The sequence below is a fragment of the Mytilus californianus genome, unplaced genomic scaffold (assembly GCF_021869535.1).
Source record: "Mytilus californianus isolate M0D057914Y unplaced genomic scaffold, xbMytCali1.0.p SCAF_7, whole genome shotgun sequence".
Classification (NCBI taxonomy): Eukaryota; Metazoa; Mollusca; class Bivalvia; order Mytilida; family Mytilidae; genus Mytilus; species Mytilus californianus.
Window position 1 is genome coordinate 75106339 of NW_026262723.1, and position 25796 is coordinate 75132134.

The 25796-nt window shown below is 31.9% G+C and overlaps 1 protein-coding gene across 1 annotated transcript in view; it reads left to right on the forward strand.

The window, feature by feature from the left end:
- Positions 1-423: 423 nt before the first annotated feature.
- LOC127708478 (mitotic spindle assembly checkpoint protein MAD1-like) overlaps positions 424-25796 on the forward strand; it is a 28089-nt gene continuing 2716 nt past the window's right edge. Inside the window, exons 1-13 of the mRNA XM_052213353.1 lie at positions 424-553; positions 3455-3625; positions 5403-5560; positions 11389-11571; positions 12355-12479; positions 13670-13751; positions 15268-15398; positions 17908-18022; positions 18611-18660; positions 19420-19506; positions 22888-23032; positions 23714-23908; positions 24665-24726. Of these exons, the coding sequence (XP_052069313.1) occupies positions 3466-3625; positions 5403-5560; positions 11389-11571; positions 12355-12479; positions 13670-13751; positions 15268-15398; positions 17908-18022; positions 18611-18660; positions 19420-19506; positions 22888-23032; positions 23714-23908; positions 24665-24726 (1493 nt within the window). The 5' untranslated portion in view covers positions 424-553; positions 3455-3465. The remainder of the gene's footprint in view (positions 554-3454; positions 3626-5402; positions 5561-11388; positions 11572-12354; positions 12480-13669; positions 13752-15267; positions 15399-17907; positions 18023-18610; positions 18661-19419; positions 19507-22887; positions 23033-23713; positions 23909-24664; positions 24727-25796) is intronic.

Below are 25796 nucleotides of genomic sequence, written 5' to 3' on the forward strand. Positions count from 1 at the left end.
AACAGATACCGGTACTAATATTATTTATTAACCCCCCCCCCCCCCCCCCCCCCCCCCCCGCGAAATTTCGCTGTAAATGACTGGTTTGGGGGCATTTCTCTGTTCAAACATTGTTGTTACTACTATATTTTTTTTAACTCCACTTAGGATTGCCTATTGAGTTTTTTTTGTTTATCTCTAGTGGATAGCTGTTTCATTGGTAATCATACCACATTTTAGACTTATCTTTTTATCGTTTGATAGTTTTTCAATTTCTGAGACCAAGAATTTATTACGTATACTATACAAATCCTTGCTAAGACCAGGAACATATATATAGATATACTGTTCCCAGCTAAGACTAATAAATATTATATGATTATCGATTGATATTATTTTATTCCGGAATCATTTCGCTGGTAGTCCATTTACGGTTCGAATATTAACAAATAATAATACAGTTACCTCCCTTTTGTAGGGCGCATTTTTTTTTAACAAATTTTGATGTTTTGGAGACAATTGACACTCTCAGATTTGGTATACAATACAAGAGAGAAAAAAGCACCATACTAGGGTAAGCAAATGGTAAATTGGATCTCCTGTACTTGGCGATCGCAATACTGGTATATCACTGGCACTGCAGTATTTACTGTATAAATTTATGACCTATATTATGTATCCCAAATAAGTTTTTTTTAGAATAAAATGTTCCAGTGTACATGTACCAGAATTGTGGTTTAAAAAAAATAATCAAGTTGCCAAACATAATAAATGAAATATGACACGACATTTTTATCAGCACAAAATACTAAAAAAAAGTAATTGTCATGATATGGTCACAGTGTAGCTGCGGAACCGTAGCTCTTAGGTCCTTATGTTATTTTTTGACTATTTGCGGACCATAGAGCTACGGATTTTTCCTATTTCAAAACGTTCGGAATTGCGACCCAGGTTCAGGTCGCACTTATTTCCCAAAAATTTATTGATTATCGTCCATGCAAAGCTTGTCAATATATATAGTTCGTTTCGTTAGACATTTTTCTAGGATATGACGTACCTATTTATGTTTGAATATTCATATCCTTAACACTATTATCTAATTATTCCCATTTGTATACATTCTCCGCCTATTTTGTTCAGCCATATTGAATCTCGTCGTGACGTCACGAAAATCAAGATCGCAAATAGTCAAAAAATAACATAAGGACCTAAGAGCTACGGTTCCGCAGCTAGTCACAGTGGCGCATCCAGAGGGGGGTGTATAACAAACGGGCATAATTTTTTTTGGGGGGGGGGGGGGGGTTGCATGTGAATCCCATATCTGACCGGAGTGTCTGTTTCGCCGAACTGATATACTGAATACTTTTTTCAAGGCCCGACTGCAACCTGCCTGCTGGGTGTGGCCTATATGTCTCCATGTGTCAACCGCCATTCACAACTTCATTGTCATTTCCGACTCATTCGTAGCCGTTGGTTGATTTGGAACCCCTCACTTCCCTTGTTGGTTGAAACATTTCAACCAAACATTTGGATAAAAATTGCTTGTTTGTCTTTCTTTGTGTCGGTCGTATTGTAAATCCCACATCAAATATATTAATTAGTACATAGCTTTAGATCCATCCAATCATTTTATAATAGACAATTAATGGAGAGAATACGGCACCAAAAATGTCCAACCCCTACACTTTAACTATAAAATGCATTTTACACTTATTTTATGTTTTTTAGCCAAAAAAAGGTCCAAAAACTTTTTTGCCTTGCTCCGAATGGCGAACTTTAATACTACGCCCCCCTTTCCAAAATCCTGGATAGGCCCCTGTGGTCAGATCATATGTTTTCGTATGTCATATGAATTTGTACTATGCATGCTTTTTCAATGGAAATTGTGACGTCACAATGCATTCTTAATAGCACGAAAATCCATGAGACCAGGATAATTATAAATTAATATACTGAAAATGGACATTTTAATATTAACACTATTACTCATGACTCATTTGAATGATATGGCAAGGGTTGTTATATGTTTAAATGATGATATAGAGCAATTGTAATCAAAGAAAGTCTCAAATCTTCTGTGGTCTTTATCTTAAAAGGACCATTCTTTTCCTACAGAATAGTTTTCAAAATACAATGTACATGTATACCATTAGGATTATGAACAGGGGGTGAGGCCCAATTTTTAACAACATTTTTACACAAGATAGATCTATACCAAAAATCAATACTGTATTTCTGAAATAAAATTCAGTTTTAGAAATCAAAACAGTTGAATTGGAATGAAAGATATCTCAAGCAAGCAGAAATCATTGATATTGCTTTATAAACAACTCGTGACAGTAAATAGGTAAATGACTTTCCCAATTGCATCTGCTACACAGAATAATATGATCAATAGATTGATCAATTAGCTGTTATCCTTGCAGCGTCTAATATGGTCATTCTTCTCTGTATATGTTGCAGATAATTACACTTAATATAAGTCAAATAACTTTAAATCTACATGAACATCAATGAAGGGACGATAACTGTTCCCTTTGTTCAGCCAAAAAGGTTTACTGATCACAATTTTCATCACTCTATTAATGATACATGTATTGTTCAACTATACCATTTCATGATCAATTAAAATTTGTATAGGACCCCCAGAATTTAAAACTCTGCAAATTAAGATTTAGTTGGCGAATCACTAAAAAAAGACTGCACAAAATTGCCCTGTTTACAATAACTTTTATTTAATTAGTATAAAAACTGGTTGGGGACCATAAACAAAATTTTTGGGGCCAAGCTGGCCCATGAAAAAAAAAGTTGTCCCTGTAGTAAATAAATCTAATGAGAACATCTGTCGCAGTGCAATTGATCTAAATATTCATTAAATATTTAAATCAGTGTTCCAGCCAGGATTTGAAAAGGCAGTCTACAACAAAATCTTTTTCAACTACTAGTCCGAAGACAAATATTCCGACATTTTTCTTAAGTGTCTAAACAAAGTTTTACAAATACTTACTAGTCCGAATAAAATTTTACTATTCTGGGGCATCAGATTAGTGGCTAACTATGCAGACTGAAAGGGCAAGAGCTAATCTCAAAAATGACATGTTAGTCTATAAACTGAATAAGTTATAACTTAAGAAAGACTCATTAGCACTTAGAATACTTAAGCAAAATAGAATTAATCCCTCATATTGTTTGTTTAATTGGCATTATTAATGGGAGGGGAGGGGGTCGTTTCACTGCATTATCATTATGCATAGATGTCAGTGCAGCATAATTGGAATTTCTAATTTCCTTTGTATGTTGATAGCTGATTAAGAATGAGATAACTATTAAAATCAGTCGTGTAACCATGAGACAAAATGATTTTGAGATACATGTTTTCATCTCGGTAATTATGAATGCTTGAGACTTTGAAATATATGAAAAATATTGTTGTTATAAATGTTGACATAATTCTATTTTTCTCTGGTTTTTACAGAAGAAAGAAAGATGAATGACAACACAGCAGTGATCAGGATGAAGAGAGATTTTGACAAGTTTATAAGTGGACAATCAGGCAGACTTGATCTTAGTCAGAGTGTGGGGTCAGATGACAGCAGCTACATGAACATTACATCTGGCACAGCATTATCAGTCAAATCTATGCTGGGTAAGCGTTATGTCAGTAACTAGTTTATTCAGATGGTCTTGACTTTCGATAGAAATCTTTCAAATTTTAAAGTTCTGTAAATATAATTGTACTCAAATACCTAACTACAGACAGAACTTTGATTTGAGGTGAACAAATGACCAATGTATTTTCATATTTGCAATTTTTGTCTTGCCTTGTGCAGAGACCAGATTTAAAATTCAGGTTAAGGGGAACCACCTATGGTAAATCAATGGTATTTGATATGCAGTTGTATAAGCATTAGCACATCACATATGTCCATGGAGATTGCTTGACCCTGTCCCCTCAGTCATGGTCTGTTGTTTTTGAAACTTTAGATGAGTTAAAATGGTAATGTGACTGATAAGTTCAAGATCAATCGTTTATGTTAAAAATGATATTTGATATGCAGTTGTATTAGCATTTGCATATTTCATTTCCAGGAAGATTATATGGCCCCTTCCCCCTCAACCATGGTTCATTGACATTGTAAATTTTGCATAGATTACATGTTAAAGTTTATGATTAGGTCAGTTAAACAGGAATCAGTCTATCTAAGGTCTTTATTTAATGAATTGTAATGTTTTGACAATTAAGTTCTTCCAGTTTTTTCCATTCCCAATTTGTTTGATTTTGTTAAAATGAGAATTCATTTATAAAATGTTTTCCTTTGAATAAAGATTTAGTGCTATAAATCTGAAAATTTCTCCACTAAGTTTAATTCTTTTGATACAGAATTTAAGTTTTGATTTCCATTCAGTGTTTGTCTTTCTTTTAAAAATGAGTCAAAAATACACAAAATAGAAAATACATGTACATGTTACTCTTTCATGACTATCTTTTATGCTATATTATTTATTTCAATTACTGTAGTATTGTTTGATTACAAAATTTGTGTCACATATAGATACACAGGATATGAAATGAAAACTAGAAGCTGACATTGACATTTTTTGATCACTTGGTAGCCATATATAAATGAATCTATTTTTGGAAGTCAACTGCAGTAAAAAGCTTCATTTTTGCAAACTTGATGATGCTGATTTCTGTCATATATTGTGTTTGCTTTCAGTTGGTTTAGTCAGGGATTTTAAAGAAGATAGACATATTGTATTCTTGAGAATTGAGAAATCAGTTTTGCTAGGAACATACATTGTAGTAATTACTTCTAAGAAGTATACAGATTCTTCAAAGTCCAAGGTGGCCAAGCTAAATCAAAGTGAACTTTTCTTTGCAATGTTTTATTCTATTTTATAAACAATAGTTTCTTAAGCATGTCTTTTTCATGTATAATATTGTTACTGTTAACAGAATGTAACTTGTATAGTCTAAGTAAGGATCCAAACAATGATTCTTTTGATTAGAACAGTGACCTCACTATTGTTTGTAGGAGACTTTTCTACAGTAAAATATGTTTTTATTGATTTATTTTAAGTTATGACATTTACCCTTCATATCCTCTTATTAATAATTTTAAGAAAAAGTGCACACATAAAGCATGTCAACAGCCTTAGATATATAAAGTTGTAAAGTCTAGATGTGACATACCATGGTCTGCCTGTTTGCAATCTTTGATGTTACCTGGGAAGTATGAAATTTAGTCATAAATCAAATTTAAAACTCCACAATTTTTTTGACAATTTTTTTTTCTGGTTTATAAGCAATGGTTTTTTTAAACAGGTCTATTTCATGTATTATTTTAATTTTGGAACAAGTGTCAATATTGCTATATGTAAAATATCTTTTATAATTTTTTTTTCTTTTTTGACCATTTCAGAAAAAGAAAAAGACAGTATGTTAAAGGATGCTGAATTATCTGCAGCAAGAGGAACAATAGCCAAACTTGAGGCTGAAATATCTACACTAAAAACATCAAATAAGAGAGCAAGAATAGAATTTGAAAAAGATTTGGGTTGCATCAAAGAAGGAAAGGATGTATGTTTTAAATTTGTATATTAGGTTTCTACTTGAATAATTTAGAACAAAGTTTCACAGTTACAGTCATATTTGATGGAAAGGATGGCATTAAACAGGAATGATGCCAAAATTTTCATGAGGCTAAACATAATCTTCAGAAGTTTTTAAGTAGATTAAGAAGCAGAGTAGACACACATAACCACAAGACACCTAGAGGTCAGAATACATTCTTCAGCAATAAACAGGTATCTACAGACAACAATGCATTTGTATGTCAAGTTCTAAACTGTCTACAGTATTAACAGAGGTGTGAATAGATTAAACAAAAACAACTAAAGATCTGCCACCAACTCAAAATGAAAAAAACCTTTGATACAGTATGTACTTGTGATTTTGTGATCAATTGTTCTGTATTTTAGAGTAAAGTGTTTTTTATTTGATGACTTTTGATCTAAATGTTACTATTTTGTATGCTCTTTTGTGTACATTTTGTTAGTCTTCTGGTTAGAAATTAGAAAGGTAGTAGGGTTGAGATCTCAAAAATATAGTTTAACGCCTACACATAATATTTATGTGCATCTGCCAAATGTGATGCTGAAATTCATTTACATGTGTATTTTTACTGTACAGAGTAAAGAAAAATTGTGAATAAATTGATTATTCAACATAATGGAAAATAGTTTATTCCTGAAACATACTAAACAAAACCCAAAGAACAGCATGTTTTTCATTTCAATGTCCCAGTAAACACTTATATGCCTTTAACACAGACCAAAAGCTCATGCCTCAGTGAAAATTTATCATTTCCCCTAGTAGTGGTTTGAGCTGAATTTCTTTGCTAAAAATGTAGAAGTCGATACTCCTATTTCTGTGCATTGAAACAGACAGATGCAAAAATCACCGCCGTGAACATCAAATTCATAAAAGGATATGATTCACTATGATATTAAAATAGATGATCATAAGAAAGGTTCCTTACTTAGGGCAGAGTCAATACCATGTGGCAGGTTTTTTGTCGAGCCTGCAACTTTTGTTGCAGAAAGCTCGACAAAGGGATAGTGATCCGGCGGCGGCGGCGGCGTTAACTAACTTCTTAAAAGCTTGATATTTCAGAAGGACAGTTAGGTAGAAGACCTGGAGGCTTCATACTTTGTATATAGATGCCTTATGATATGAAGTTTCCGTCTGTCATATGTCCATAGTCCTTGACCTCATTTTCATGGTTCAGTGACTATTTGAAAAAAAAAGTTAAGATTTTTTGTAATGTTAATTTCTCTCTTATTATGAGTAATAGGATAACTATATTTGGTATGTGCGTACCTTGCAAGTCCCTTATGCCCGTCAGACAGTTTTCACTTGACCTCGACCTCATTTCATGGATCAGTGAACAAGGTTAAGTTTTCGTGGTCAAGTCCATATCTCAGATACTATAAGCAATAGGTCTACTATATTTGGTGCATGTAATGATTGTAAGTTGTACATGTCCAACTGGCAGGTGTCATCTGACCTTGACCTCATTTTCATGGTTCAGTGGTTATAGTTTAGTTTTTATGTATTGGTCTGTTTTTCTATTACTGTATGCAATAGGTTAACTATATTTGGTGTATGTAAATATTTTACGATGTACATGTCAGTCTGGCAGGTTTTATATGACCTTGACCGCATTTTCACAGTTCATTGCTCAATGTTAAGTTTTTGTGCTTTGGTCTGTTTTTCTAATACTGTATGCAGTAGGTCAACTATATTTGGTGTATGGAAATATTTTATGACGTACATGTCAGTCTGGCAGGTTTTAATTGACCTTGACCACATTTTCATGGTTCATTGCTTAATGTAAAGTTTTTATACGACCGCAAAAAAATTTTGTGGTCGTATATTGGTATGACGTTGGCGTCGTCGTCGTCGTCGTCGTCGTCGTCGTCGTCGTCGTCGTCCGGCGTCGTCGTCCGAATACATATTGGTTTTCGCACTCTAACTTTAGTTTAAGTGAATGGATCTTTTTGAAATTTGACCATAAGGTTAAATACCACAAAAGGAAGGTTGGGATTGATTTTGGGGGTTATGGTACCAACAGTTAAGGAATTAGGGGCCAAAAAGGGGCCAAAAATGAGCATTTTCTAGTTTCCAGACAATTACTGTGGAACGGTGTATGGATCTCTCTGAAATTATACTACAAGTTTCCATACCACAAAGGGATGGTTAGGATTTGCTTTGGGGGGTTATGGCTCAAACCGTTTAGGAATTAGGGGCAAAAAAGGGGGAAAAACAAGGTTGTCCTGGTTAATGGACAAATACTTTAGTACAAAACATAATTTAAAGCAGTGTAAGGGAGATAAATCAAATACATCATTGAAATTATCTCCCTTACACTGCTTTTAAATTATGTATAAAGTAATGGTTAATGAACAATAAAGATAATCTAAAACAGTGTAAGGGAGGTAATCCAAATACAACGTTTTGGTTACTTCCCTTACACTGCTTTTAAATTATGTTTAAAGAAATGCATATTTATAAAGGAAGACCAGTAAAAATATCTGCAAATGTTTTCATCTTTTTTTTTTACAAAAAAATCCATATGAAAGATTTGACACTATATTTTTATTAATTCTATTATAAAATAGATTAAGTTAGCACTATGGTAAATTTAAATGGGTAATTATGGTTGCCAACTCCATTGGAAATTTGAATTGAGATTATGACCATATCTTGAGGGAAAGAATTTTTTTGGGGGAAAAGGGGGGGGGGGGGGGGATAAAAAGAAATTGTGGGGGGGCCAATTTTTTCTCATTTCAGATTTCAGAAATTAAAAAGAATTATTCTTCAAATATTATTTTTTTTTCAAATTTCAAATATTGAAAAATTTCAAGAAGTAATCTTTAATTGCACAGTATGGCGCATTAGATTTGTAAAATCTTTGATCACATTTATTTATTTGTTATGCCGAATCTAACAGTGTATTTAGATTTTTAATTTTGGGTCCAGTTTTCAAATTGGTCTACATTAATGTCCAAAGGGTCCAAAATTAAACTTTGTTTGATTTTAGCAAAAATTGAATATATGAGGTTCTTTGATATGCTGAATCTAAACATGTATTTAGATTTTTGATTTTTGGCCCAGTTTTCAAGTTGGTCCAAATTGGGGTCCAAAATTAAACTTTGTTTGATTTCAACAAAAATTGAATATATGGGGTTCTTTGATATGCTGAATCTAACCATGTATTTAGATTTTTTATTTGTGGACCCCGTTATCTAATTGGTTCATATTGAGGTCAAAAGGGTCCAAAATTAAACTTTATTTGATTTCATCTAAATTTGAATTATTGGGGTTCTTTGATATTCCAAATCTAACCGTGTATTTAGGTTTTTAATTTTGGGTCCTGTTTTTTAAATTGGTCTACAATGAGGTCCAAAGGGTCCAAAATTAAACTTAGTTTGATTTTAGCAAAAATTGAATTCTTGGGGTTCTTTGATATGCTGAATCTAAACATGTGTTTAGATTTTTGATTATGGGCCCAGTTTTCAAGTTTGTCCAAGTTGGGGTCCAAAATTAAACTTTGTTTGATTTTAACAAAAATTGAATATATGGGGTTCTTTGATATGCTGAATCTAACCATGTATTTTGATTTTGGACATTGGACCATAATAGGTAAATTAAAAAAATTCAAGTTCTTAGACCACATTCTTTCTGTGTCAGAAACCTATGCTGTGTCAAATATTTAATAACAATCCAAATTCAGAGCTGTATCAAGCTTGAATGTTGTGTCCATACTTGCCCCAACTGTTCAGGGTTCGACCTCTGCGGTCGTATCAAGCTGCGCCCCAGCGAAGCATTTTATTGTGTTTTGGTCTGGTTTTCTAATCCTGTATACAGTAGGTCAACTATATTTGGAGTATGGAAATATTTTATGATGTACATGTCAATCTGGCAGTTTTTATTTGACCTTGACCTCATTTTCACGGTTCATTGCTCAATGTTAAGTTTTTATACGACCGCAAAAATTAAAAATTTTTTGGTCGTATATTGGTATGACGTTGGCGTCGTCGTCGTCGTCCTGCGTCGTCCTAAGACACATTGGTTTTCGCACTCTAACTTTAGTTTAAGTGAATGGATCTCCATGAAATTTTACCATAAGGTTCAATACCACGAAAGGAAGGTTGGGATTGATTTTGGGGGTTATGGTACCAGCAGTTAAGGAATTAGGGGCCAAAAATAAGCATTTTTGTAACTTCCAGACAATAACTTGTGTGTGAGTGTATGGATCTCTCTGACATTGTACCACAAGGTTCCATATCACAAAGGGAAGGCTGTAATTGATTTTGGGGGTAATTGCCTCAAAATTTTAGGAGTTAGGGGCCAAAAAAGGGGCAAAAAACAAGCATTTTTCTAGTTTCATGACAATAACTTGTGTGTAAGTGTTTGGATATTTCTGAAATTGTACTACAAGGTTCCATATCACAAAGGGAAAGCTGGAATTGAGTTTGGGGGTAATTGCCCGAAACGTTTAGGAATTGGGGGCCAAAAAGGGGCCAAAAATAAGCATTTTTCTAGTTTCCAGACAATAACTTGTGTTCAAGTGTATGGATCTCTCTGAAATTGTACTGCAAGGTACCATACTACAAAGGGAAGGCTGGGATTGAGTTTGGGGGTGATGAATCATAAGGGGGTTCAAAAAATTTGGGGGGGGGGATTTTTTTTTTTTTCTTTTTTTTTTCTTTTTTTCTTTTTTTTTCTTTTTTTCCTTTTTTTTTTCTTTTTAAATTTTCCATTTTAAGTTGGTTATTTCTGATTTATATTTAAAAGCAAATAATAATGATATGGTAGGAGATACACACCAAACAGGATGTGTAAATTATTATATAATAAGTATTGTGCAATAGCAAGAAATTTTCAATTGCACAGTATTGCACAATAGCAAGAAATCTTCAATTGCACAGTATTGCGCAATAGCAAGAAATCTTCAATTGCATAGTATTGCGCAATAGCAAGAAATATCCAATAGCACAATATTGCGCAATAGCAAGAAATTGTCAATTGTACAGTATTGCGCAATAGCAAGAAATATTCAATTGCACAGTATTGTGCAAAAGAAGATACTTCGTATAAATAGAGACGTTTTAAGTACTAGCTCTCCCCCTTTTAATAGTGATCAATGGAATAACGAAAGGTACATAGAACAGAGGAAAAATCTTCATTTAACTCTATTCTATCAGCATTAGAGACAACAGAAATATTATATTATAAATTATTATAAATAAAACAATAATAAGTAAAACTAAAAAAAAAATGCTCACTTATGGCAGAATGAAAAAATGATAATATAATGCCTTCTCACACTCAAATATTTGCCACTGTACTTTCTTCATACAGCTTCATGATAAAAGGTAAAGTTACAGTAAAAATAAATTAAAAGAAACATTTTAGTTCTGTTTTAAACTGTAAATAACAAAATTGATATTGATCCCTAATGATAAATACTTGCAATTGCAATCATGCTTTTACTATATATGGCCTCGTTGGTCTAGTGGTCTAAGTAGTTCATTCACTGTTATCACTAGCTTGTCAACACTGAGGTTGTGAGTTTGAACACCTCAAGACATGTGGTAAAACATGTATGGTTGAGTTACAGTAACCTGTCTTCACAAAAAAATTTAAACTTATTGACTGGAAATTATTTTTTTTCCCCAATTTTCTCTATCTCTATATGGGATGCAACTCTTTTTTTAAAGAACTTGTTACAAGCCCCACTACAGCTAGCACTGGACTAGGCTAATGGGCTTGTGGTTAATCACTAAAATTGAGTAATACATCTTTCTCCAGAAATCAGATAAGTGTGTTTTTATTTTCAGAGGGAGGGTGACAAAATGAAAGAGTTAAAATCACAGATCCATTTCCTGTCTAGCCGTGAAAAATATGCCAGAGAAGAACTAGAGGAATATAAAAAAGTGAAAGACAATTCAAGATCCGATTATGAAAGCAAAATATTAGAGTTAAAAAAAGGAAATATGAAACTACAAGATGAAGTTCAAAAGGTATATAAAAAGATATCAGAAAAACATTTTATGAAAAATTTTACAGCAGGAGTAATGTGTGTTAAGGTCTTTAGATAGCATTAACTATTGTTAATTACAAGTCATAACAACGTAATTGTGTATATTATTCTTGTCAATATGTGAATAAATGGTGATACATCGGTACCCCGATATGTACATGTAAAAAAATTCAATAGAAATGATATTCTTGGTGACAAGAAACATAATGAGTTTTACATATACACAGACCATGAAACAATCTTGAAACATTTAACATCTTACTGTTATTCTAAATATGAATAATATTATTTTGGATGTAACACATCTTCTGATTGGCTGAAAGTTTGTTGTCTATCAGCTCATAGACATAATTTTGTCATATGACCGTGAAGTCATCAACGTTTTTTCGTGATTTACTCCTTAAAAATAGAATTAAGAATTAAATTATAAGGAAATAACCTCAAAAATGTGGTACACACTTTTGAATAACCCACTATGCAGGTTATTCAGGTTGCACCACATTTTTAATGTTATTTATTCATAGACAGAAAAAATATTACAGCCATTCCTAAAATAAAACCAAATCCAGAGTGAATTGCGGCAGTTGCTATGCAATATTGATTGTTTTGAAAATATTACCATTATTCGGCAGCTTCATTTGTCATTGGAATAAAACAAATGTTATACATATTAATCATTGCTTGACCTTAATACTGTGTGTTTGTGTGTATTTTGAGATTTAGTCAAGGAAGACTATATATATCTCTCCTTTTTTTCTCTTAGACGCGACAGACCTTATCTGAAAAGACTGCAGATTTTAGAAGTGAGCTGTTGAAATCTCAGACAAGTTTACAGAAAAATATTAATGACCTAGAGGAAAGTCAGATTCAGCTAAAACTTCAACAAAGGTAATGTTTTAATCAGACAACTCAACAAAATTTCTCTTAAAAAATGACAGCAATGGTAGCTTTCCAATATTGCATTAAAACTATGTTTAAACAGTCAATCAGGGAATATACAAATTGTTTATACAGCTCAACAAAGGTAATGTTCAATTTTGACATTGAAAGAAAAGTCTAGTAAAAATGACAAAGTTGAAATCATGTACCAAAGGTAAGTTTATGGTTAATTATGGCAATATGGATAACATTAAAATCTTACAACTAGTGTAATGTTTGACATCTAACAACAAGTGTGAGGTTCACATCTAACAAAAAGTGTAAGGTTCACATCTGACACCAAATGTAATGTTTGACATCTGACAATAAGTGAAAGGTTCACATCTGACAAAAAATGTAATAATCACATTTGACAAATGTAACATTCACATCTAACAACAAGTGTGAGGTTCACATCTGACAACAAATGTAAGGTTTACATATGACAACTAGTTAAAGGTTCACATCTGACATCAAATGTAATGTGTGATACCTGACAACAAGTATTATGTTCAGATCTGACAACAAGTGTTATGATCACATCTGACAAGGACAATGAGTGTAACATTCATATCTGACACCAAATGTAACGTTCACATCCAACATCAAATGTAAGGTTCACATCTGACACCAAATTTAACGTTCACATCCGACATCAGATGTAAAGTTCACATCTGACATCAAATGTAAGGTTCACATCTGACTCCAAATGTAACATTCACATTCGACATCAAATGTAACATTCACATCTGACATCAAATGTAAGGTTCACATCTGACACCAAATGTAAGGTTCACATCTGACACCAAATTTAATGTTCACATCTGACATCAAATGTAAGGTTCACATCGGACATCAAATGTAACGTTCACATCAGACAGCAAGTGTACGGTTCACATCTGACAACAACTGTGACATTAACATCTGACAAGTATAACATTCATATCTGAAAACAATTGTACATTCAATGGACAGTGTAAGATTCAAATGTGACAACAAGTGTAACTTCACATCTGGGCAAGTCAGTGAGCAAAATTACACTTGTTAAAATACCTCTTTATTGGGATCTCTGTGTTATCGTTATCAATAAGCATTATGGAGAATTGTTATCATTGATAAGAATAAATTGTAAGAATATTACAGTTTGTGAAATTTTACAGGAGAGTATCAGAGCTAATGACAGAAATATCTGAGTTAGAAGAACAAAGAGCCAGAGCTAGCATATTAGAACAACAATTGAAGGTAAAAATAGTTTTATATAGTCAGATTTTTGTCGAGCCTTCGACTTTAGTCGAAAAAGCGAGACATAGCGATCCTACATTCTGTCGGCGTCGTCGTCGTCGGCGGCGTCCACAAATATTCACTCTGTGGTTAAAGTTTTTGAAATTTTAATAACTTTCTTAAACTATACTGGATTTCTACCAAACTTGGACAGAAGCTTGTTTATGATCATAAGATAGTATCCAGAAGTAAATTTTGTAAAAATAAAATTCCTGTTTTTCCGTATTTTACTTGTAAATGGACTTAGTTTTTCTGCCGGGAAACATTACATTCACTCTGTGGTTAAAGTTTTTAAAATTTTAATAACTTTCTTAAACTATCCTGGATTTGTACCAAACTTGGACAGAAGCTTGTTTATGATCATAAGATAGTATCCAGAAGTAAATTTGTTCAAATTTTTTTTAATTTTTTCCGTATTTTACTTATAAATGGACTTAGTTTTTCTGCCGGGAAACATTACATTCACTCTGTGGTTAAAGTTTTTAAAATTTTAATAAATTTCTTAAACTATCCTGAATTTGTACCAAACTTGAACAGAAGCTTGTTTATGATCATAAGATAGTATCCAGAAGTAAATTTGTTAAAAAAAAAATTTCATTTTTTCCTTATTTTACTTATAAATGGACTTAGTTTTTCTGCCAGGAAACAATACATTCACTCTGTGGTTAAAGTTTTTAAAATTTTAATTACTTTCTTAAACTATCCTGGATTTGTACCAAACTTGGACAGAAGCTTGTTTATGATCAAAAGCTAGTATCTAGAAGGAAATTTTGTTAAAATTTTGTACCTGTTTATCCGTATTTTACTTATAAATGGACTTAGTTTTTCTTCCAGTTAACATTAAATACAGTCTGCAGTTAAAGTTTTTAAAATTTTAATAAATTTCTTAAACTATCCTGGATTTATACCACACTTTGACAGAAGCTTCTTACAATCAAAAGATAGTATCTAAAGGAATATTTTTATTGATTTTTTTTTCATCATTTTTGTTGAGCCTGCGATTAACAGCAAAAGTAGGCGAGACACTGGGTTCCGCGGAACCCTTACGAATTTTTATTATAAGTTGTTTGATCTTGAAATAGCTTAGAAATACAATAGAATACAAGTTAGTTCTCTTTCCTGGAGAGGAGCACTGATTTTCTGCAATGAAGAGCCAATAGTTAACAGTTCTTATCCTCAATAAATAGGATAAATTATCAGTGTAGAAAATTATTTCTTTGGAATGTTCTTTAGCACTTTATTAAGTCATGTCATAACACTAGAACTTGACTTGAAAATAGTATTTTGATAAAAATTAACCCCTTCCAGAGGAGTAGTACTTGTTTTTTGTAACTTTACAATTGCAATTGACTCTTGCAGACAAATGATGGAAATGTAAGTTTTAATTGTTTAAAATTTGATTGCAAACTAACCAAACTTTTGTTGAATATAATTTTGTAGAAGAACTCTAGTGCGAGTATTATTTTCAATATTTCAGGAATTAGAGACAAAATGTACTCGAATGGAAGAGGATGCCATTGTTACCAAGGCAATGAAAAGTCAGTTAACATTGTTTCCAGGTATAGAAAAAGAAGTAAAGAAATTAAGAGAACAAAATGCTCAATTAAGGTAAATATAGTTTTGAATTTCATAAATTTGATTTGGCTTCAGACTCTATGTCAAATGCCCCTAATGAATGTTGGGTCAAAGGTTATTCCTTGAACTTCACTGGAACAAGCCTTTTCCTAGCTTTAAATTGATGTTTGTACCTGACAATTTTTGGAAATTAGTAGAAACTTTAACCGGTTTAGGAAGTTTTTAGTGTATTTTGTATTTCTATAACAAATTTATATGATAAATAAAACAGTTTGTTGACAATTTGCATGATACTTTATATTTGACTTATTTGAAAATAGTACTTTAATAGCTAGTTTTAATGTGATTTTTTGTCTTGCCTGCGACAAAAGTTGCAGTATACAACATTTAGATATTACTATCCAGCCGCGGCAGTGGCGTAAACTATTTGTATAAAGCTTTATATTTCAGAAGGTAGAAGACCTGGATGCTTCATATCTTGTATACAGATACCTTATGTTACGAAGTTTCTGCCTGTCATATGTCCATTGTCCTTTACCTCATTTTCATTGTTCAGCGACTGCTTGAAAAAAAATTATAGTTTTTTTGTCATGTGAATTTCTCAATTATTATGAGTAATAGGATAACTATATTTGGTATATGGGTTCCTTGAAACATCTACATGTCCGCCAGACAGGGTTCACCTGACCGCAACCTCATTTCATGGATCAGTGATCAAGGTTAAAGTTACATAACTAGGTCTGTTTATCAAATACTATAAGCAGTAGATCAACTATATGTGATGTATGGAAAGATTGTAATGGGTAAATGTCAGTCTGGCAGGTTTCATCTGACCTTGACCTCATTTTCATGGTTCATTGGTCAATGTTAAGTTTTTGTATTTTGGTCTGTTTTTCAAGTACTATCAGCAATAGGTCAACTATATTTTGTGTATGGAATGATTGTAAGGTGTACATGTCTGTCTGGCAGGTATCATCTGACCTTGGCCTCATTTTCATGGTTCATTGGTCAATGTTAAGATTTGTGTTTTGGTCTGTTTTTTAAATACTAATAGTAATAGGTCAGCTATATTTGGTGTATGGACTAACTGTAAGGTGTACATGTCTGTCTGGCACATATAATCTGACCTTGACCCCATTTTCATGGTTCATTGGTTAATGTTAAGTTTATGTATTTTGGTCTGTTTTTCAAGTACTATCAGCAATAGGTCAACTATATTTTGTGTATGGAATGATTGTAAGGTGTACATGTCTGTCTGGCAGGTATCATCTGACCTTGGCCTCATTTTCATGGTTCATTGGTCAATGTTAAGATTTGTGTTTTGGTCTGTTTTTTAAATACTAATAGTAATAGGTCAGCTATATTTGGTGTATGGACTAACTGTAAGGTGTACATGTCTGTCTGGCACGTATAATCTGACCTTGACCCCATTTTCATGGTTCATTGGTTAATGTTAAGTTTTTGTGTTTTGGTCTGTTTTTCAATTACCATAAGCAATAGGTGTATATGTCTGTCTGACAGGATTTATCTGACCTTAACCTCATTCTCATATATCTTTAAAAATGTTAAGTTTATGTGATGCTTTTAGTAAAACCTTTATCTTTAAGACTTTCAACAAAAATCAATGGTCAGACAGTAAAGCAGGCGAGACATTTCACTGTATGCACTCTTGTTTAATAACTTACAGGTTAGAAGGAGAATCTGATTGTCTTAGCTCTATGCTATTCAGTTCATAACTATTTTTAACAAGTTAAACAATAAATCAGATGGGTAAGTTTTGCGAAGTAGGTCAAGTGGGATGAAGGGCAAAATATTTGAATTGATACTGAGAAAAGAGGGGTATGTTGTTTAAGGGTGGAATTTTAGGTTTACAACAGGCCATTTTGTGCTTTGTAATCAATATGCAAGTCTTCCCTAGAGCCATTTCCTGTTTGCTTATATTGTGTAAATTTACTAATCCAGCTTAACATGAAATATGCTTGGGTCAAGTGAAAGGGAATGATGTTAGATTTGATATGAAGAGCTTGAAACACCAAATAGGCACCTGTATATACTGTTGAATCATTATTATTTGTTGGATACCAATTTTCGTGGACTTCGTGGGTAAAGGTGAATCAAGAAATTAAATGTTCAAAGAATGACAAATTTCCTATAGGCTTGTATGCAGACTTCGTCAAAGCAATGAAATAAGATATCCACGAAAATGCAAGTTTTCCTTAATCCACGAAAATTGGAACCCACGAAAATAAATGAATACACAGTAGTTGAACATGCTGTGTGGACCTCAAGATCTCTTTTACTACTTTGTGTTGTTGGGTTTCTGTCTCAGTGTCATATAACCAGATCTTCTTTTTCATAATATGCTTGAGTTATACCATATTAAGTAATTTTTAATATGTGATGTAGCCACTTTCTGTTTGGTGATTCTTTGAACAAGTACCAGTATACTTAACACAAATTACATGCCACTCCATGTTTTATCACAAATTTATAATTGTGATATTAATAGAAGTAAGATACAGATTACTTTGAATTTTTTTAGAGAGATTCAAGAGAACAATATGTTGTTAAAAGAGAAAGCTGAAAGTTTAGAAAGAAAGTTGGAAAGAGCTGAGAAGATATACACTGATGCAGCTCATTTAGATACAGAGAATCTGGTTTGTTTTCAAATACTGTGGATTCATTATTATTTGTGGAATAACGATTTTTGTGGATTTCCTGGGTATAGGTAAACAATGAATTTAAATGTCCAACGAAGTACAAATTTTCTATGGGTCTGTATGGAAACTTTGGCAGAATCACAAAATCAAATATCCTGAAAATTACAACTTGTTCTCAATCCACGAAAAATAGGTATCCACTAAACACCCGTATGCTTTGATTGATTATCCTCACTGACTTGCCTCAAAATGGTAAAATAGCTTTCTGGATGAAAATTAAATGGCTATTGAGTAAGACCTTATAACTTCCAAAATTACTACCTACCATGAAATGAAGGTCATTACCATTCCAGAGTTACTTTCCTTCAAAATGGCAAAATATATGATTACTTCATTTGATTATGTCATTTTGTTTTGAACTTGAATCTACATTTATTTTTTTGTTATTTAGGATCTTACAATTGAGCATTATTATCTACTTTTAAATGATGGGCAAGTTCAATTTTCACTTTATGGTCAGTCTGTTTTTAATACTTTACATAAAAATAGTGTTTTTTATCTCAAGCTAAATGTTTTGTATTTAAGGCACTGAAATCAAAACTACAGAAATGGGAACAGGTGGAAAAGGATGGCAGGTAAGTTACTTAAACTTCATTCATAAACACAAAAAACTAGATGTGGATTCCTCTAAAACATTTATTAGAAAATTTCTGAGGCAAAAGAAATATTTTGAATTGGAAAGTTGTATAACAGAACCAGTATATGTAAATTTCAATGCTGTAATTTATCATGCAAGTAGTATATCATATATATATTTAGTGGTAATAATCATACACATGGAGCACAAAGTATCAATGATAAGAAATGCTAGTAGATTTATTTACAGATCACTTAAATATAAAAAGTTTTCAATGTGTCAGATTGTGGAACAGAATGTGTTGTCATATTCCTTTGGTTTTGCCATTGAAATTAGATAAACAATCTGTTGATACATAAATCATGCTTATTGCACTCATGTATTTACCACTGTATTTCACAGTAGATTTCATACAGCAGCATCATGTATATAGCAAACAGCACTATCTTTTGCAATTACCAAGCCAATTTGTGTACTTAATTTCAATACTGAAAAAAGTAATTGAATCATTTTAGTCACATTTCAAACTTAAATAAGTGAACCAATATTACCAGGTAATTGGCAAAAAAGACACAATGATCACTCAACAGTTGAATTATACACTTTTATCAATATAAAGTATATTGACTGAATAAGAAATATTTTAAGGATAATTCTTATACTTTTTTCTTTATGTATAATCATTATGTCGCAACATATATTTAACACCTAACACAGCATAAAGATACATTGTTTAAGATTTAGTTGTTATTTATAGATCTCCATCACAGTTGGCAAAGAGACTGACATGTCTGCAGGAATCTGAAGCTGTTATGTTAGAAAGACAAGGACAACTGCAGAGCAGGTGTGATCATTTAAGCCACATGAATTAATTTGCAGAATTTTATCCTTCTTCCACAGAAAATGTTTAAAATTACTGAGAGAGGATTTTCATTTATTTTTCCTTTTAGAATTTTACTTAAACCTGCTTAGAATATTGGAAAATGTTTTAAAGAATAAAATTAAATTTGATTTACGAAAATCTGGGATGGATTCTGACAGCATTAATGTGGTTTTTAAGAACAGAATTAAGATGGTATAATGAAAAAGTTAAACGTTACATAAGTAGTATTGATTTTTATGGTTTCAATTTTGTCCATAGATATAGTGAAATAGATTTCTAGTAATCATTGTTGAGTCTTTTCATGAGATCAAAATAACATTCCATTTATTTGTAATGAAGTTCCTGCAACAGAGTTGATTACATTCAGAGTTCAGTTCCTAGATATAAAGTGACAAACAATCATGGTAGTCAGTTTAATTTGAGAAATTGTTTTAGGGGATTATAATAGCTTATATCCAAAAATTGGTCACTCACACATAAATTTCCTGCTTTTATATCTGTGGTTATTTGGTATTTGTTAGAGTTTTAGATCTCAGAAGCATAATGACCTACAATCATATCCTCGAAAGTATACCATCCTTCCATCAAAAAGTGGTCACACTTTTATAGATTTCATGCTTTATTGTCCCTAGCATGACACGTTGCAGGGGACATAGAAATACTGTCTGTCCGTCCATCCGTCAATCCTGTCTTGTTAGCGCTCTCATGTGTACAATCCGTGCCAGATTTTTGTTGAGCCTGCAACATTTATGTCGCAAAAGCGATACATAGCGATCCTATATTCCTGCGTCGGTGGCATCAACATTTAGGTTCAGTCTGTGGTTAAAGTTTTTTAGATATTAATAACTTTGCCAAACCTTCATGGGATTTTAGGAAATTTGGACAGAAGCTTGTTTATCACCAAAATACAGTATCAAGAGCGAAATTTTGAATATATTTATTTTTTATTTTTCCATATTTTACTGATAAATGGACTTAATTTTTTTTACAAATAAAAATTCAGATTAAAATTACAAATAAACATTCAGATTAAAATTACAAGTAAACATTCAGATTCAGTCTGAGGTTAAAGTTTTTCAGTCATCAATAACTTTGTCAAACCTTATAGGAATTTTATGAAATCTGGACAGAAGCTTGAAAATGACCAAAATAGAGTACCAGAACAAAATTTTGAAACTATTTATTTTCATTTTCGTGTATTTTTCTCATTTATAAATGGACTTAGTTTTTTTTATAGTTACCGAGTTGATACAATCTGGGATTAAAGTTTGTTACAGGTCAATTACTTTGTCAAACCTTATAGGAATTTTATGAAACTTTGGCAGAAGCTTTTTTATGATAAAGAGATAATGTCTGAAGCAAACTTTTGAAAATGTATTTTGTTCATTTTCAGTTTTTTTCTTATAGATAGACTTAAGATTTTTACAGTTAACATTTACAGCCAGTCTTGTATTAAATTTTTTTACACGATAAATTTGTAAACCTTCATCAATTGTTATGAAACTTAGACAGAAGCTAATCTTCAATACCAAGAAACAGCATCTAAAAAAAATTTTTCATTTTATTTTTTAAAATTTCTGTATTTTACTGATTAATGGACTCACTTTTTAAAGTCAAAATTACACTTTTACACTGACAGCAGCAATAGAAGGCGAGACACTGGGTTCCACGGAACCACTTACGAATTTTTATGAAACTTCTATCATAATTTTCTATCAGCAATGTCTCAGACAAGTTCGAAAATCAGTGCCAATTAACTATATATAAAAGAGTTATGCCCCTTGGAATTATTAATTACATTGGAAATTGAATTTCATTTGCTCTGAAGCCTTCAATTCTCTAAGATAAATATAAAAAGTTTTAAAGAACTAAAAAAAGAAAATTTTTTTATTAGTTTTTGCCCTTGGACATATAATATGAATCAGGTCTGTTCGCCCAAAATTCATGTTCGCCCCTTTCATGTTTGCACCCTACACGTTCGCACCCAACATGTTCACAACAGGTTTTCTGAAGTGTTTTGTTAATTATTTTGTCGAAATGAATAAGAATATTGTCATGATGATCAAAGTCCAAGTTCATTCATCCAAGACTTGTAAAAGAAAGGGAAAAGATACCGAACGGCTATAAACTCGTCACAACCACATTGCCACTACAATAACAAATAATACAAAAACTGGGCCACAAAGCACATGTTTAGTAGGTCCAAATCAATAACAATAATCATGATTTTCAAACATATAACAATAATACCAAAATAGCTTTGTAAATACCATATTTACATTTAATCAACTACTCACAAAACGATATTTCATTTAAAAAATTTATGAATTTTTATTTTTGAAAATATAAATACTTTGATATATACATTTAAAAAACATATAATAATTTAACCTGTATTTGAATAGAAATTGGGTGCGAACGAATGCAGGGGCCGAATGTGTAGGGTGCGAAAGTGTAATGGGAGCAAACAGACACAATACCATATAATATGTGCAACACGGGAGACATTGGAACTAGTATTGACCGTGCAAGGGCTGTATAGCCAGTCAAGGTCGTTAAAAACTTCCATATATACATTGGAACTATGTTCTTTTATTGAATGAGATAAAATTTTATGTCCCAAGTTTTATTTTTAGATCCAGGATGACCTATCACATATAATTTGGTGTAATGATACATTTAGGAGAGTATACAACTGACCAGTTTTCAAGCTTCAGTGACAGGTCTTAAGTTCTCAAATACTAAGTCAACTTCTATCATATAATTCAGTGGAGTAATCTGACCATATATATGTCACTGACTTTCATTTCATACTTCAGTGATTTTTTTCATGTTTTTTTAGCTCATTTCTTGTATAGTAATGGACCCAAATCATATAACTTGGTGTAAGGAAAATCTGACAAAAGAAAGTCACACTAACCTACACCTCACATCAGTTTTTTCATTGGAGTTATTTTCTCTGGTGCATTTTAACCTGCTTTTGGAGGAATTCAGTGTTTCATATTAGTTTAAAGTCCTTCAGGTGCAATAAAAACATTACTGGCACTTCAAGTTTTTAATTGAAATTTATTTTTCACTTCAATGACAGTTTGATTAATTATATTAGATATAATATTGTGATTTGGACAAAAAAAAGAAATCAATTTAGTATTTTGCATTTAACTTTTAATCATTTGTTAAAGTACATTGGGATGTATACAGGTAACCCACATTATTACACTAGATAATTTTTAATATGCTGCAAAACTTAACATATATGTTTATCACTTAGGAATAAGCACAAATCATTAGAATGAACAAATGCTAGAAAAATATATTTCGTATTACATAAAATGTTGACAGAATACACAGTTTAGAAGAACATCTGAATAGTAGTCAACAGAAATTAGAAACAACTGTAACTGAATTACAGAAAGAAAAGTCTAAGGTGGAACAGAATGCAGATCTGATAAAACGATTACAGAGAAAACTTTTATTTGTTACAAAGGTAATTGAGTTTACTTATTATACCCCTTCTCCAAAACAGTGGGTAGGTATACTGGCTAAGCATTATCTGCCAATCAGTCATCCTGTATGCCTATCTTTCCATTACAAATTTGTGTTTTCAGCAGCTGCAAATCAGAGTTTCTTGATATTTAGAAAAGAAGCATTTAGTTGTTGTCCTGAACCATCATCAACATGTCTTGTTAGAAATATTTGTATTTTTCATAAAATGGAAATAACAGTTTTAAATTGAAAATGAAATCATGATGTTAATTAGTGGTAGAAAGGATTGGTTTGGGTAGAACTTAAAAAGAAAACTTTTTTGGAATAAAAAGATGGATGTATGGTAATCCTAAATTAAAAACATCAAAATGAAATCAGTATTTAAAAGGGAATTACCAAAAAATATTGGACATTTTATCAGACCACACCAACCACTAACAACAAACTCCTCTAAGGAAATATACCTACAAACAAAGACATACCACACATGGTCCAGATAGCTTGGCTTACAGTCACAAAATGTGATAAATTGATGTAGTGATAACAGTAATTTTATTTAGACTGCCAGATCTTGTTATTCAAATACAGCTCAGCTTTCAACAATGAGCAAACCCGTACGGTACAGTCAGCATATTTCAGTTTGCTATTAGATATTGTAATTTGTTCACTTTTTTAATTGTAGGAAAGAGATGGTTTTAAAAATATTCTAGATTCTTATGAAAGTGAAATGACAGTGAATGTAGCCAAACATGCTTCATCTAGGATACAACATTTAGAGGAAACGATAGAAAACTATCGGAAACAGGTGGATCAATTAGAAGGTGACCTTCAGAAAGCCTTCTCACAAAATGGGGCTCAAAGGATGGATAATCCACAAGTAAGTTAGAAAAATGGTACATTATATTGTATTCTTATTTTGTACTCTATTCTCAATGATAAGAAAATTATTAGTTCAGCTTTTATTTTGGCTAGTGAAATTGGGTCAGACAACTCTTAGACTGCCAATAGCAAGCATGTTCCTTGTTGTACTTTCCAACAGCAAATGTGGTCATTAGGGTATAAAAACCAATACTGGTCGGTGTCCTTGAAATTAAAAAATGCACAGAACCTATTAAGACAAAGTCTTTATTAATTATTTCGGATGTTGACCAAAGGATTATCTCTAAATAAATCAATCTATAATTAATTAAAAGTTATAGGTACCAGTTGAGTAACACAGGTTCCTCTGAGAATCTAGTTTTGACCTTTTCATTAAGAAAAATTATGAATAAGTTATTATAACAAAATGAAATACACATATTACAAGTTTACTGTGATTGATTGATTGATTGCAATAAAATTTCAGTGCTTCAATTTTCTGTGAACATCTTTGTTTACCTCTTCATAGATGTTACAGGTATTGAAATTTGTATCTGTCACATCTGTGGTGTCATTCATGATTATGAATTATTGGTCCATGCATTGATGTGTGTCAGTGTGTTCCAATCTTGTATTGTTTTCATACATAACACTAACATCATGATTGGTCACAGGGTTATAAACTGGAAATCCACTTGAAATACTATCTTGTCATAGTAGTTTGTTATGTAAAAATTCATAAGAAATCTTCACTAATCTGTTCTTTTTATTTCAGACGTATGTTCCTGTTGTTCCAGCTCAGTCAGAAGTTGATAAGAAAACTATCTTACAGCTTAGGTATGGTTATATTGATATCATCTGTTGTTTTTTACATGAAGGGAGTCAATTTGAAGTACTTCATTATAAACTCAGCAATATGAATTGCATTATTTTGATTGTGACCAGAGCATTATGAAAAATAAGCACCTGATGTATAATTTGTGCCTTTTTGGTCCTGAAAGACTGTAATAAACTGAAAGTTCTAAGATTTAGTGACCTAAACATGCATGAATTATTTGCCACTGGACGTAAAGCAATAAATAAATAATAAATCTAAAGTCAAGATTTTACTAAGAAGACACATGACAAACTGCATGAATATAATGCAACTGCTTGGCAATATAGCTAGATAAAAAAAATTGTTGTTTCTGGCCTGGAAAAGGTTGTATGAAAAGGATTTGAGTCTGCTTGAAGCTACTGTGACCATTGATCCATTCAAATTGAATTCATCAAATTTGATCATATACTCATTATGAATAAACAAAGACATATATATATATATATATATATGCAAAAAACATTTCATTTATGTGAATATTATCAAGATAAATCAGATCTTTAGAAAAACCCTTTTGAATATGAAAACCCTATAAGGTCACAGCACTCAAAAATAAAATAAATTTCAAGACATTGTATTTTGGATCAAGTAACCGATCTTCTGAAAAAGATTCTTTATGTGCCTGTCCCAAGTCAGGAGCCTGTAGTTCATTGGGTGTTGTTGGGTTATGTCTGTCAGTTTTGATTTTTGTAAATTGTTTTGTTATAAATTAGGCCTTTAGTTTTCTTGTTTGAATTGATTCACATTTTTCATATCAAGGCCTTTTATAGCGGAATATACAATATGGGGTTTTCTCATTGATGAAGGCTGTATGGTGGCCTATTATTGCTTATATCCACTTCATATGAACTCTGGTGGATAGTTGTCTCATTGGCAAACATACCACACCTCCTTGTTTTTCTAATATGGATGAATTTTGCTGAAAACTTCAAATACTGGATATATTATTGAAGGCTTATATCATAAGTTTATTTAATATTTACTAAGGCAAAATACAGACCAATTTAGATTAATTCGAAATCACTTGTAT